The sequence below is a fragment of the Ovis canadensis genome, chromosome 4, assembly GCF_042477335.2.
Source record: "Ovis canadensis isolate MfBH-ARS-UI-01 breed Bighorn chromosome 4, ARS-UI_OviCan_v2, whole genome shotgun sequence".
NCBI classification, from domain to species: domain Eukaryota; kingdom Metazoa; phylum Chordata; class Mammalia; order Artiodactyla; family Bovidae; genus Ovis; species Ovis canadensis.
The window spans coordinates 26,418,776-26,433,924 of NC_091248.1; the positions used below are offsets into that span (position 1 = coordinate 26,418,776).

At 38.1% G+C, this 15,149-nt stretch overlaps 1 protein-coding gene across 2 annotated transcripts in view; it reads right to left on the reverse strand.

Moving 5' to 3' along the window:
• Positions 1-1,001: 1,001 nt before the first annotated feature.
• Positions 1,002-15,149, reverse strand: part of SGCE (sarcoglycan epsilon) — a 67,923-nt gene continuing 53,775 nt past the window's right edge. For both annotated transcript variants that reach the window (XM_069587432.1, XM_069587431.1), the window contains 2 exons: positions 4,401-4,444; positions 1,002-1,514 (listed from right to left, as the gene is read on the reverse strand). In XM_069587432.1, the coding sequence (XP_069443533.1) occupies positions 1,498-1,514; positions 4,401-4,444 (61 nt within the window). In that variant the 3' untranslated portion in view covers positions 1,002-1,497. The remainder of the gene's footprint in view (positions 1,515-4,400; positions 4,445-15,149) is intronic.

The window sequence follows — 15,149 nt, forward strand, 5'->3', positions numbered from 1 at the left end:
TGCTAGCAGTAAAGAATCCACTTGCCAATGAAGGGGACAGAGGAGATGCAGGTTCAGTCCCTGGGTAGGAAAAATCTCCTGGAGAAGGAAATGGCAATCCACTCCAGCATTCTTGCCTGGAAAATCCCATGGGCAGAGTAGCCTGGCAGGCTATAGTCCATATAGAGTTCTAAGAGTCAGACATGATTCGTGACTAAACCACCACCACCACATTCTCTGTTAAGTCCCAGGAAGGAGTGCTTGGGAGGAGAACCTTCAATGTCAAGGACATGATAGAGTATGTCCCCCTAAGTGGAAGACAAGTCGTTGCACACAACACTGACAGGGAATCTTTTTGGATTCTGGAATCAGATTTACACAGCATTTGTGTACTCTGAGCAATTAATTAATAGGTAATACAGAAATCTGCCCAGAGCAGATTAAGAGAAGATTTTCCAGATGGTCTAGACCACAAGGTTTCCCAGACAGCCTCTGAGCTTGTCTGATGGACACACTGGTCTGAATAGTGTCCACAATGCATGAAGCAGGCCAATATGTTATAAAGACACTCTGCTAAGCCTTTAGTGTTACCACAGGAGATCCTGGAGTTTTGGAGCTAATTCATGTCATCAGCAGCAGCAGGCAACTGTTCTCTTTTTGAGCAACTCTTGGCATGCTTCTAAAACCAAATAGGTGATTATAGAGTCAGGGTAAATATGCAGTCTGGGCAGCCCTTCATGAACTGTAGATCTGAACTGTCAGATCCAAAGAACCACATTTACCCTAAACACTCCAAGAAGCAGTATATAAAAGAATAAGCTTTACAGGCCACAATGCTATTTAAGTAAATGTGTTACTCACTTGGAACACAAGAGCATATATTTATATATTACAGGAAGTGCTTAATAAAAATCTCATTAAATAAAGAATAAATAGGTGAACCTGTTCCTAGCAATAAAAGATTCCTACCACACAGGAGGCAATCAAATAGTTTCTGAAGTAAATTTTGCCACACATCAGACTTCATTAATAATATTTATTTTAAAGATCACTTTTTATCGTAACAAATATAAAGTCATCAATGTTTTACAAATTGTCAAAAATGCCTTAAGTACAAAAAAAATTAGTAAAATGAATGTTATACTGTATATTATTTGGTATATACTTAATACTGTCAACATGCATACCATATGTCAGAAAAGCTCATGCATTATTGGAAGAGAGAAAAAAAATAAAAGTGCTATATTAAGACTTCCCAGGTGGCTTAAGTGGTAAAGAATCCACTTGCAATGCAGGAGATACGGGTTCAGTTCCTGGGTCAGGAAGATTTCCTAGAGGAGGGTATAGTAACCCACTCCAGCAATCTTGCCTGGAAAACCCCATGGACAGAGGAACCTGGTGGGCTACATTCCATGGGGTCCCAAAGAGTTGGACACAACTGAGTGACTGGGCACTCACACACGCAAAAGTGCTATATCGTCTGATTATAAATTCATTGCTTCGGTTAGTTTTCTTTCTTCAGGAATACCATTTACCTGCAATACGTAAGAATGAATATGAGTGTGAGTTAGACATGGACAACTTTTAGACTTTGAGCAAAACAAATTATGGCAAGGCGTAATTTTCTATCTTCTTAACATAATTATGTTGCGTTATTTCTTTGCATTTGGTTTTCAACAACAACAACAAAAAAGAGCAAAGTCTAAATTAGTCCTCTCCTTCTTGGAGAAGGAAAAGGCTCCCCCCACTCTTGTATTCTATCCTAGAGAATTCCATGGACTGTATAGTCCATGGGGTCGCAGAGTCAGACACTACTGAACGACTTTCACTCTTGGGTCAAAGTTATAATGTTTTATATTTCTCAAAAGGCATGGTCTGAAAATTCCTCCCACAATAAACAAAAAGAATGAGTTCTGACTATGAGATGTATGACTGCATCGTTTAATCGCGTCTCTTTAGAAAAAATCATGTGGGTAGAAAGGACAGAGAAAATGAGAGAATCTGAAGGGACATCAGAACTGATGGCTTGGGCTGGTCTAAATGGTAGTACTACTCACTGTCAGCTCTTAACTGCTCTATTATCTGAGCTAGCGCTTAAGTGCAGGATTACAACCCCAGCAGTCAGTTCATTTCTTAAAGTTCTGATGATCTTTTAAGAGAAAACAACTAACTAAAGAAAACAAACTTCAAAATACACTCTCCATTGGCAAATTCCATAGAGGAAGCTCAAATAAAATATCTTGGTATCCAAGAGACAAACACTGTGCTTAAATTACCTTCATAAAGAAAACTGTGATACCAACATAATGCTTTGAGGTACTTGCAAAAAGCAAATTATGTAAACCCTGCACAAATGTTGTTGCCTCCTTGTGATACTAAGATAACCAGAATGCGGACGGACAGGAAAGCTGTGCCATGAGAATTTTGACACATCCATAGCACTGAATCTATGCATGTGCACACAGAATGGAATAAAATTGGGGAACAAACTTTGTTTTTTCATCCAAATGAACAGAAAGGGAGTAAGGAGTGTAACATGCCCATTTAGCTCTTCTCTCCAGGAGTCACAAGTCTATTTGGTGTTATATTTATCCGAGGAAGAAACACAACAATCTATCATAATTATAAAAGATGCTAGGGTGGTTTCTCTCCCTTTAGTATTTAGGTACTTTGGGGACTCACTGAAAATGAGAACAAGTCAAAAATAACCAAGAAGAGATGGTGCAATAATATACCCCAAATTACAGAAAAATGTAAGAAAACAAGAAGGTAATAGGCTACCGTGTTAACTAAAAAGGAGATGAAAGCTTTCCTGACTCAAGCAAAATGCTTGTTTCCCAAAACCTGTTTTAGAAAAATAACTTAGAAAATTAGGCTGAACAACCTAAAATCCCCCTAGGGAAATTCACTGGCTCTTATAACACTTGCTCAGGCATAAACTGTCTTTTTATTTGGAAATGGTGCCTATTACTAAAACATAGCAAGCTAATAAGTCTACTTGCTAAAAATGTATATAACTATTAAACAAATCTCTCTAACATCACATACTTAGGTTTCCTTATTTCCCCCAATGGGAGGGGAGAGAAGTAAAATCTAGATTTTTTTATATATTCAAAAGAACTATTGACTATTTTTCTAGATATTGTCTTCCTTCATTCCTTGTCTGAAATAATTAAGAAATAGCAGAAGAACATCTTAGGAGAGATTGAAGCCTATGAGGAAGAAGTTCTAGCATTTTCATGGTAGAAATACCCTTTTAAAATTTTATCTCTCCGAAAAAAAGTCATGAACTTAGTGGTAGTATGGAGTCATTTATTTCTTTGCTCTTTAGACATTTATACCAGTTTGTTCCTTCATCAATCACCTGAATGCTCACACAAGAATCACTGCATCAATATATTGAACAGTCTTGTTGAAACATGTTAACATTTAATTAAAACACAGCAATCAAAACTGTGGGGAAAATTCGTATAAACGTTATCTCATACTTAAAATCTGATGAACAACTTCATTATACTTGCCTCAAATCTTTGAAAAGTTGTCAAATGAAAATCTCCTTAAATTCCCGAAAGCATTAACAGAGAAGATAATTTTTTGAATGGAAATATGCACAGATTTTCTATATGTGCCTAAAGTTCTAACGAGACTTACTTAATAGCTTCCCCACCACAATACCACCATTCATACTCAGAATTCCACATCCAACTTACAGTTTTAAAACTTCTCTTGCTTTTCCAAAAGAGCTACAAAGGCATTACTGGTTGCTTGGCAATCAGAACTAGGAATCAACCGCTAATTAGAAGACAATCATGAATAAGTTATCTACTTGGTACAGAGATGAATGAAATAATTGGCTGTGGAAAATTTTTAGGGACACTTGAAAGAAATAAACTTAAAGAAAGCAAGTCTTAGGGAAACAGGGAGGATTGTCCGCCATCTTGTTATTGGTCATGTTATAACAGCTTTTTAAAGCTGCATTAAAACCAGGCCAACCATTTCTCCTTTATCCCCCTGAAGCCTCACTGATTAGTCACAATGGTTTTCTTTTGTAAGAGTCAGTTTCAAGCTGCTCACTTACTGAGACAAATCCTGGAAGCATCCAAGCTAAGAATCTTTCATACCAAGGGGAAGAATAGGGAGCTTCGCTGAAGGAAGGGGATCTTATTCAGTCTTCCTTAATTAGACAGGACCTCCATGGATGCTTTTGCTTTAAGACCATTTACTCTGTGTTTATCACTCTGATGCCGATCTATGCAATAATCTAAGCTATTATCCTGAGGTTCTAACTCTGATTTAAGAATGACACAACTGTTTTGTCTTACTTGGTAAAGCTAAAGCTTCATAAATTATCTACTACTAAAACAATCTTTTAATCTATTAGCTTCATTCATAAACATCAGCTTACTATTTTTAGTACTCACCTGTAGTCTGCTGTTGGGGAATTTGAGTCTGATGTGGCAAGTTCCTAGAAATGATTAACATTTTTTAGTAAAACTGTTTTTATTCACACACATGTAAACAGAGAGCAGACACATTAGAATGAAAAACTTTATAGCTAGAAAGGACCCCAGAAATCATTTAATCCAGCACAAACATGGTCCCCCAACCCTCACAAGTTTATGGATGAGGAAACCGAGGTCTGAGAAAGAGGAATAATAACAATATTTGATAAGACTCAAGGAGTTTCTATTACCTGTTAAACTCTATCTCATAAGAACACAAGGAGGTAGGTATCAATATTATTTTTCCCAATTTACAGATGAGGAAGGAGGCTGAGGTCCAAGGCTACACAGCTAGGAAGTGGTAGATAAAGACATGAACACAGGGACTCCTGGCCATGTGCCTATAACCTGTACATGTTCAGATCCAGGTCTAGATCACATGTACACACTCACAGAACAACATGTATCACCACCTTCAATCACTGTGCCAAATCCGTGCTCCTCCATCCAACTCCCAGGAAATGACACTGGCTATCCACCAACTGGACAAGTCAAAAGCACAGAAATCTTCACTGACTCTCCCCCTCATTCAGCCCCAAATCCAATCACTTAGGAACCCTTCATGAGTCTCCTCAGTCCCCTGTGAGTCTGTTCACATCTTCCCCATCTCTAGCCTTGATGGAAGCCATCACCATTTCTCATTTGGATTTTTGCACTGGTCTGCATCGTTTCCTCATTCCCATTCTTGCCTCCTTATCATTTACTGTGCACGCTGCAGCCAGACAATCTTCCAAGGCACAAATCTGACTATGCCATTCAAATGAACGCATCTCGTCATTTCCTTATTCCTACCTGTGAATTAAGTTTCAGGTTTCTTAGTGTGGTACACAAGTCCAACCCAATATATCTAGCTCCTATATGGAGCCCCCCCTGCACTGCTTGAAATGAAACCACCACCACCACGGCCTCTGTTACCTCTTGCCACCAACTAGCCTGCATTTATCCTTGCAAACTCAACCCAAAATTTGTTACAGTGGCCTCTTGTTACTCCCATAATTTAAAGTATCCCACGAGGAATGTTAATTAAAATATTTAACTTATTAGTTTTAATTTATAAAGTAACATCTCAAGTACCCGCTCTTCTATGCCTCCTTCCTCTCCAAGCATTTCTTCCCCAATTAGGTTACCATTCAGCACGCTTTCATCCTGATGTTGTCATTGTATTTCTCCCCACTTAATATTTAATTGCCCCAAAGTGCCTTAACAGTGAGAATGTTCCTATTTTGTATAGCACCCCTAGCAGGAAGCATACAATGTTTGAATGAACACATACAAAAATGAAGATACTTAAAAAGATTCATAGGACGTACATGTTCACGGACACACATTCACCCACTCATTTTCATATTTTGATATGAGAAGTAGTTTACAAAAATGTACAATTTAGATTCTGTGTAGAAGAAATTCTCGCACTCAATCTTGCAAGAGAATAGGGCCTGATCTAAGCCAGGGATTTTCAAGGTTTTTTGTTTCTCTTCAGGAATGGAATTCCTTTTAATTGAAATCCTAAGCAGAACTCTTGATGTACAAAAGAGATAAATGTGAGGTTGCCTGGGTTGAAACAAGGGAGCCAGGAATGCCGCCTCCTTTGTTTCCTTTGCCTCTCATGCTGGCCCCTAAGGCATTTTAAAGAAACCTCCAAGAAACAGAGTTTGAAAACCATTGATCTGAATCATTTCAGCCAGGCAAATATTATGCTCCAAATATAAGGACCTAAACTGGAAAACAGTACATGCTAGTTAAACATTGTTTAAACTCTTAAACTAATCCATAGGAATGTTAATGACTTCCAGTGATTTTTTTTTAAAAATTTCAATTCTATTTAAAAGAGATGGTTAAGGAAATAAAATCAAATTGAATTCAGTTTGAAGTAGTTAGTTTATAATTCATCTCAATAATCACATTCTTTTTTTTTTTTTTTTTGCTATTACCTATCAGCCCTATTAATCCTTGGGAGGTCTCAGGGAGTGTTTTCCTTTGCCTATTCTTTCAGTACTTCTCAAAATGTATTTGTAGTGCCTTTGATCACAAAAGCAAAAAGATGAATTTACAAATCCCGGAAAGGACATTAAGTTATAGATTTAAGGATGGAAAAACAAACACCTTTACTACCAAAGTCAAAAATGGAATTTCACTGGCATTTGGGAAGGGGATATTTGCCCCTTCAAGGGGAAACAAGAGTTTTGTTTTAACATCTCAGGTACAACTAACTTTGGGTCTATTCTATATTAGAAACAAATACAATATACCTTATACACACACACACTCTCTCGTCCTCATTTCCTATCATCTTTAGCTCTATTTAGCCTATTGATGGATTAAATCAATACATTTTGACAAAACAGAGACACCAAATAGGACAAAGAAAGTCTCTCAAAAACCCTAGATAAAGATAACCAAACTCAAAAATCAAGCTGTGAATGACGTGGCTGCCCCCCACTCCCACCCCACTCACTGGTCAGCCCTCTCACCCTTCTGTGGAACACAGTTTTCAAGCCATAGATCAGAGTCAGTCTATGCCCTGTAATGTCTTCTCTAGCCATCATTTTTTCCCCCTCTTCTGCTACAACTTTCTAAACAGCTATGGGCTTGGTTAGGTTCGAAGAGAAGTGCCACGCACAAATAAGCACAGCATTCAGAGAAGCATGAGCGATTGTGTGTGCTACGCTGGTTTAGAGATTTAAAAGTGTTTGCAGTGTGTGTCCCAGCTGGTTAGCGATGTACATATGCTCCTTGCAACTTCAACGGAAACTTACATGAGTTGCATATATATAAGCACGGTGTGTACAAAAAGGTGCTCAACCAAAAATTTGTGGAGATTCAACATCCTCTGTCTCCAAGGTGTACACACATAACTGATTTTGCGGTTGTCCAAACCTGTGGCTACATGTGAGCCTGTGAGTGTTAATATACCTATGATGGGCATATCTGAAGTACGTATTTCATTTAAAGGCTGAAGGGAGGTACCTCATAAGAGGGCTGCTTAAGGCATACTAAAAAAAATGCCCACTCCTGACTTTGCTATAGCTGAGCAGAGACTGCAGTAAGAAAATGGAAACGTTTTCATCTTTGGTAAAAGCAGGTTGCTAAAGGCAATTAGACAGGAGAGTGGGGTCTGACTTCAAATAGAAGTCTTATAATCCTTCAAAGAAAGGACCTTTTAAAGTCATAAGACTATTTAGAATAATTAAGTTATTAAAGGACTAACAGAAAGATTATTATGGGTAAACTGAATTATGTAGAGAAAAGATTTACAAAAACTGTAATTCTCTGAATTATTAGCATTAATTATTTTCTATTTTTACCATTAATTACAGGCATTTAAATAGAAAATTATGTAAATTAGCTATTGCACAAACTCTATCCTTTAAGATAGCAAAGGTAATAACTTGCAAATTAACAAATAAGTGATTTAGGGGGAGTCCACAATCATTTATTATTTGTATAACCATTTTAAGATAATTTGATGTTCTTGGATACCCCATTGAGTTATTCTATGAGTAAGGTTGATGATTATCAACTCATTATATTCCCACGTGCTTGAAGACCCAGAGCAAAGAAAGGTTAAGTGATTTCTATAAAAGCCACAGAATCTGTGCCAGAGTTGAAAACAAATGACAGCAGTTTAGTTATGGGGAACATAAAACAGTTCTCTTGTGAATTAGTATGGATTCATTTAACAATAAGAAATAATAACATCTTGGGCATTTCTCAATTATCAACAAAAAGTGGTATTATCAAACCTTAAATTTTCTACAAATTCTTTTCTACAGAAATGCTGATTTGGGTCCTATGACTACTTTTACTAAGGAATCAAGTCATTATTTGGCTCAAAGAAGGAAGGACACAAAGAAATTGGAAACATCACCACAATTTTAAATTTCAAGATCTAATTTTAGTTAAAATCAATGTAGAATAAACATGCAATATAAAGAAGGAGATATTTGTTTATTGTAGGTTTTTCCCTCCTACTTTTATAAAGCCAAAAGCAAGTCTACCACAAGTTTAGAATGGAGTCAAAATCACTAGAACCAAAATCCATCAGAGAGATATACTTATTGCTTTTAGTGTTTCCTTGCTGAATTTTTTAAAAAGTCAATGGCTCTGACATATCCTTGGCTGCTTGACACTTCTTGTCAACAAGAAATTACCTTCATCTCCAGAAAGTCTCTCCAACTGATAATAACTTTTATTGAAACCTAATTTTTTATTTATGGAATTTTACCATGAAGTTGGTTCTCACTATTATCCAAGGGAAGACAAATGGAAAAATACTTTAAGCAAAATGATTAGTTACTAAATATCTATAATTAGAAGACTTAATTCTACTTTTATACTGTTAATTTGTAAAAGATTAAACACAACCTACTTCCTGTTTTGAGGGAGACCCAATCACCCTGGATTAAGTGTTATGTTTAGCATAATGAATAAGGAAGATTTTGGTATAGCCAAGTAAAATCTTCCTGGAAAATGTTTGGGTTACCTTCCCTTATCATTCCTTACATAAACTCCTCATTGAATATGCCTCCCATGCAGGAAAAATCAACTGATATTGATGTCGGTATAAGAAAAAAATAATGAGGAGTCAGATCTACCCCAAAAAAGACCGCATTATACATTATAAATTTAAGAATAAATCATTTTTTAGAAAATTGAAAATTGGGGAGCCTCTGGTCAATGCTGTCCATAAAAATGGAAAGTGAGTACAATTTCCTGGGTGGTTTTTATCCTTTACAGGTTTACCATTTCTCTGTCCCATTAAGACATCATTTTCTAGTCATCACTCACCTCTCACTTCTCCACACCATCCCCTTCTACAATTTAAGGGAGTGTGAAAGCAGAGAGGCTGATGGGCATAATAAACTCATGAAGCCCAACAGTCTAGACTGCCACATTTTCTTTGGAACAGACCCCTCAAGGGGAAGTAGGAAAAACTGTTCCCCCTCCCACCACCCTCAGCAGAAATACCAGAAAACCTGAATCCTGCTCTTTAAATATTTTAAAGCTGGGATTCTCAATTTTATTTTTCCTGCTCCACCATAATACATACACCCTAGAAAGCAGGGTCCTGGGATCTGTATTGTTAAAGCCTCACAGGGGAGCGTGGCCTGAAACTTGCTTTGGGAATAACCAGGCTAGATTATCTCTCAATAGTCCTTTTAGGACCTAAAATCCTATGCCTTGGAATTTGACTTTCTTAATGTAAATTACTGTGTGTTAGTCGCTCAGTCATGTCTGACTCTTTGTGATCCCCATGGACCGCAGCCTGCCAGGCTCTTCTGTCCAGGGATTTCCCAGGCAAGAATACTGGAGTGGGTTGCCATTCCCTTCTGCAGGGGATCTTCCTGACCTAGGGATTGAAACCGGGTCTCTTGCATTTCAGGCAGATTCTTTATCATCTGAGTCACCAGGGAAGCTCATAATTTAAATTAATATAAAAGCTTATCTTTGAGATACATAGTGTGTGTTAAGTCACGTCAGTTGTGTCTGACTCTTGGCAACTCTATGGACCGCATGTAGCCCGCCAGGCTCCCCTGTCCATGGAATTCTCCAGACAAGAATGCTGGAGTGGGTTGCCATGCCCTCCTCCAGGGGATCTTCCTGACCCAGGGATTGAACCTGCGTCTCTTACGTCTCCTGCATTGGCAGGCAGGTTCTTCACACAGCAGTTAAAACTATATTATATTTTTGATATTATGTCTTTGGTAAGAAACATAACATCTAATCACAACAATGATTCTTTGGGCAAAGATAATTTACTCTTATTTTTAAGTTTTTTTTTTTTTAATGTGCACAGTTTTTAAAGTCTTTATTGAATTTGCCACAACATTGCTTCTGTTTTATGCTTTGGTTGTCTAGCCAAGAGGCATGTGGGATCTCAGCTTCCCAACCAGGGATCAAACCTGCACCCCTTGCACGGGAAGGGGGGATCTTAACCATGGACCACCAGGGAAGTGCCTAAAGCAAACTGACTTGTAAGAATTACTTGAGAGTGTGCTTTCTAGTAATAAATTATAATAAGTCAGGGAACTGCTTTCAGTGGAAAAAATTCTTCCTATTAACGGTCACATATTCACTAAGCTACAAAGACAAGCAATTAAGCACAGATGTAAGAAGTCTGACTATACTTCAGGATGGGGGACATTTTACAGAAGACCTGGCCAGTGCTCCTCAAGACTGTCAAAGTCAGGAGAAACAAGGAGGGTCTACACTGTCTAGAGCTGCTGCTGCTGCTAAGTCGCTTCAGTTGTGTCTGACTCTGTGCGGCCCTATGGACTGCAGCCCACCAGGCTCCCCCGCCTCTGGGACTCTCCAGGCAAGAACACTGGAGTGGGTTGCCGTTTCCTTCTCCAATGCATGAAAGTGAAAAGCAAAGGTGAAGTGGCTCAGTCGTGTCCGACTCCTAGCGACCCCATGGACTGCAGCCCACCAGGCTCCTCCGCCCATGGGATTTGCCAGGTAAAAGTACTGGAGTGGGCTGCCTACACCAGAAGAGACTAAAGAGATATGCCGATTATTGTGTCCTAGATGGAATCTTGGAGAAGAAAAAGCTCATTGAGGGAAAAACTAGTGAAATCTGGAGGGGAAACAGTCTGAAGTCTGGTTAATAGTAAAGCAGAAATGTTGGTTTCTTGGGCTTCCCAGTTGGTGCTAGTGGTAAAGAATCTGACTGCCGATGCAGGATACATAGGAGATGCAGGTTGAATCCCAGGGTCAGGAAGATGCCCTGGAGGAGGGCATGACAATCCACTCCAGTATTCTTGCCTGGAGAATTCTATGGACAGAGGAGCCTGTGGGCTACAAAGAGGTGCAAAGAGGTGGACATGACTGAAGCAACACAGCATGCATGCATTATTGGTCTCTGGGGCAGTAAGATGTTAACAATGGGAGAACTGTGGTGGGGTACCTCTGTGAACTCTGTATTATCTTTGCAACTTTTCTGTACCTTTTAAATCATCCCAGAATTAAAGTTTATTAAACAATAAAGACATTGGGGCTTCCTAGGTGGTACAAGTGGTTAAAAAAAAGTCTGCCTGCCAATGCAGGAGACACAAGAGATGTGGGTTTGATCCCTGGGTCCGGAAGATCCCCTGGAGAAGAAAATGGCAAACCACTCCAGTATTTTTTGCCTGGAAAATTCCATGAACAGAGGAGTATGGTGGGCTACAGCCCACGGGGTGGCAAAAGAGTCAGACACAGCTAAGCACACACACAAACAATAAAGACATTAGCAAATATCAAATAAATACACTTTATATTTCTACATGTAATAATTTTAAGACTGTCTGTCTGCGCTGTCTCTCTAATCTGAAAAGGAGAAGGAACAGAAAATAACTTCCTTTCTAGCAAGTCCCCTGTCTCTGGACCTGCTCCAGTTACCCTTTCTACTATCTGTTCAATCACCTTGCCTGTAGCCTGAATCAGAAATCCTAGAGGTCAATGATCACAGTATCTATTGCTAACTTGATATCAAGACTGGTTTTGACCTAATTTAAAATCTCATGAAATTAAAAGACGCTTAGTCCTTAGAAGAAAAGTTATGACCAACCTAGATAGCGTATTGAAAAGCAGAGACATTACTTTGCCAACAAATAGTCAAGGTTATGGTTTTTCCAGTGATCATGTATGGATGTGAGAGTTGGACTGTGAAGAAAGCTGAGCGCCAAAGAATTGATGCTTTTGAACTGTGGTGTTGGAGAAGACTCTTGAGAGTTCCTTGGACTGCAAGGAGATCCAACCAGTCCACCCTAAAGGAGATCAGTCCTGGGTGTTCATTGGAAGGACTGATGTTGAAGCTGAAACTCCAATACTTTGGCCACCTGATGCAGAGTCGACTCATTGGGAAAGACTCTGATGCTGGGAGGGATTGGGGGCAGGAGGAGAAGGGGACAACCCAGGATGAGATGGCTGGATGGCATCACTGACTCGATGGACGTGAGTCTGAGTGAACTCCAGGAGTTGGTGATGGACAGGGAGGCCTGGCGTGCTGCAATTCATGGGGTCGCAAAGAGTCGGACACGACTGAGCAACTGAACTGAACTCAAAGTCTCTTATCCATGTCTCAATTTTATTATCTGCAAATGATTAAACATTTTTTACTATCTAATTTAAGGGGCCAGTCTGGAGTCATATGAAGCATTCTACCAAAAAGAAGGTTGTATAATTAATAAATAACAGTGGTAGCCTCCCATTACACAGCGTTCTCTAGACTGTTACAAGGTTCGTTACACATCAGATTGACTTCTTTAAAAGACCCAAACAGGTTTCTGTGCAGCTCTGAAGAAAAGCTTTGAATGTTCTTGAGCCTTGCTTAGAAGTCAAGATAAACTTGCAACCCTATCTTATGCCTAAATATTTCTGATGTCAAATCTGAAGAATAAATACAAAATGATGTAGCTATCCACATTATGAACAATAAATTCAGTACAGTTAGTACGCCTATGTGAAGATGAAACTCACACCCTTTTAGAAAGAGTTTAATAAATACCAGGCAGCTCCATCCAAGGATATACCTGGTTATCAAGTTCTGTAATGCCTTATCAAATATAATATCTCATTTTAACACTGAGAATTCAGTTTGATCCAAATGACCAAAATATTTATATATGTGTGTACCTGAGCTGAAACAAACCTTCAAAAACAGGTTAGGAGCAAAAACTGAATTCACATAAAGGACAATTGTGATGAACCTGATACAATAAATTCCCTATTTTCTGGCATGGTTGGAAAATGAGGTTAATCACATATTCTGGCTTATAGAGAGTTACCATAGAGACCATGCACATATTATCCATTTCCAAGAATAAAAGGAAGATAATACACACTCAACACCGAAACTGCATCAAATGTGATTTAATTTTCCTCTGATGAGTCAGACGCGCTTGATGATCTTGCAGTGCCTCAGAATCATCATCGTGAACATCAGCAATTATCTATGTACCCTATTTGTATAGAAGTGCTAGTTAATGGACTTTTTCCATTAGCAGAAATCTGAATAATATAAAGGTTTTCTGGACTTAAAAACACATGTATGGTCCAACTGTTGCAAGTTCAATAAAATAATCTATTGCACTTGCAAACAGAGAGATCTGATCAAGACAATGACAGTCTTGATGGGGTTATGGAAGGACCAGGAAGATGCATTTAGTTATAAACTAGATAAGAAATTTTATTTTCCTTGGGTATTAGGAGCAACATTGTCAAATCCTAGTCACAGAGAATCAAAATAAAGCTTAAGGAGTTATCCTTATTCTCAACATAAATAGTTAGAAAGCACATCTAAAAAAATGACCCAGCCTTTTATCCTCCCTTAAAGTTTTACTGACTTATTGTAAAATCACATTCAATTTCCCCTATTCATTATAATGAATATTCTTCTCTTCTAACATTTGACAGCATTGTTATTTTGTCAGTAGAAGATTCCCAAACTTCGTTCTTCTGACCTTTTCCCATGGATTCACAGGGCATATCAACACCCTGAAGGCTCTGAGAACTCCCCCAGTTTAAATCAAAAAACAAAAAGTCCCGTTTCTCAAATTTATTTGACTGCTTCTTTTTTGAAGATATCTATCAACCTTTGAAGAACAGGTATTGACATTTCCTAGCATTCTTAGGGAAAGAATGTGAGAAATGGAAACTTTAAAGAATTCTTCAATTCTTTTCAGTTTGAAAAATGAACGATAAAGCTGTTCATAATTTTCATCCAAGAAAGACAGGAGAGACTGCAAAACTGTGAACTATTACAATATTCTTGAATACGGTAATATTCAACATTCTTGAATTTCCTGATTTTTCTCAACGGCTTCTAATAACCCTGACAAAGAGGTTTCACAGTGACCCCACTAACCATTCGAGGACATAAAAATCCATCAGTCCCATTTAGTACAATTCGATTTTGTGAAACTTTAATATTTATATAAATGACAGAATATTGTTTCCAAAACTCAAACTTTTAAATATATGCCATTTTCCCTACTGCTAATAGACTGAATCAGTTACTCACAGACACATATGTACAGACACACATGTACACACAAATATATACCTTGGCCTGTTCAACAGTAAGTGCATAGTGTTAGAGGACCCGAGGAAAATATTCATAATACTTTTAAGGGTTTCATGCTCTACTGACTGAGCTAGCTAGGCATGCTTTCATAACGCTTTGAGACTGTCAAAGTCTTTTGACAAATTTATAGTCTGTCTATACTACTCATATTAATCACTATTTTAATTACTGTTTAATCTTCAAATTACCACATGTCATTTACATGGCTGTAAAACAAGCATTTGCAGAGTAAAAATGTACCCAATACGCTGTCCAAATAAATCTCTAACCAGCAAGAGGTTACTTTTATATCCTATCCTAATATCTATGTGTGAGTGTCTCTGTATGTATGTATGTCTGTGTGTTGGGGGTGGGAGGGATAGATATACTCATTCTATTTACAAAAGTCAACTGAAAAAGAGAAGACTCTCAAAAGCAAACTGGGACTTCCTTAGGGAAACTGAATTTAACCCATTTTAACATATGTTTAAAAGAGTAAGAGTCATGTTCTTCGAAATAAATGACACTTTCACTTACAATTTCTTTACACTAAAACAGAGTTTCTAGATATATAACGGGTTCTCAGGAACAACCGGCAGTCTCCTCAACTAATTTCCTCTACA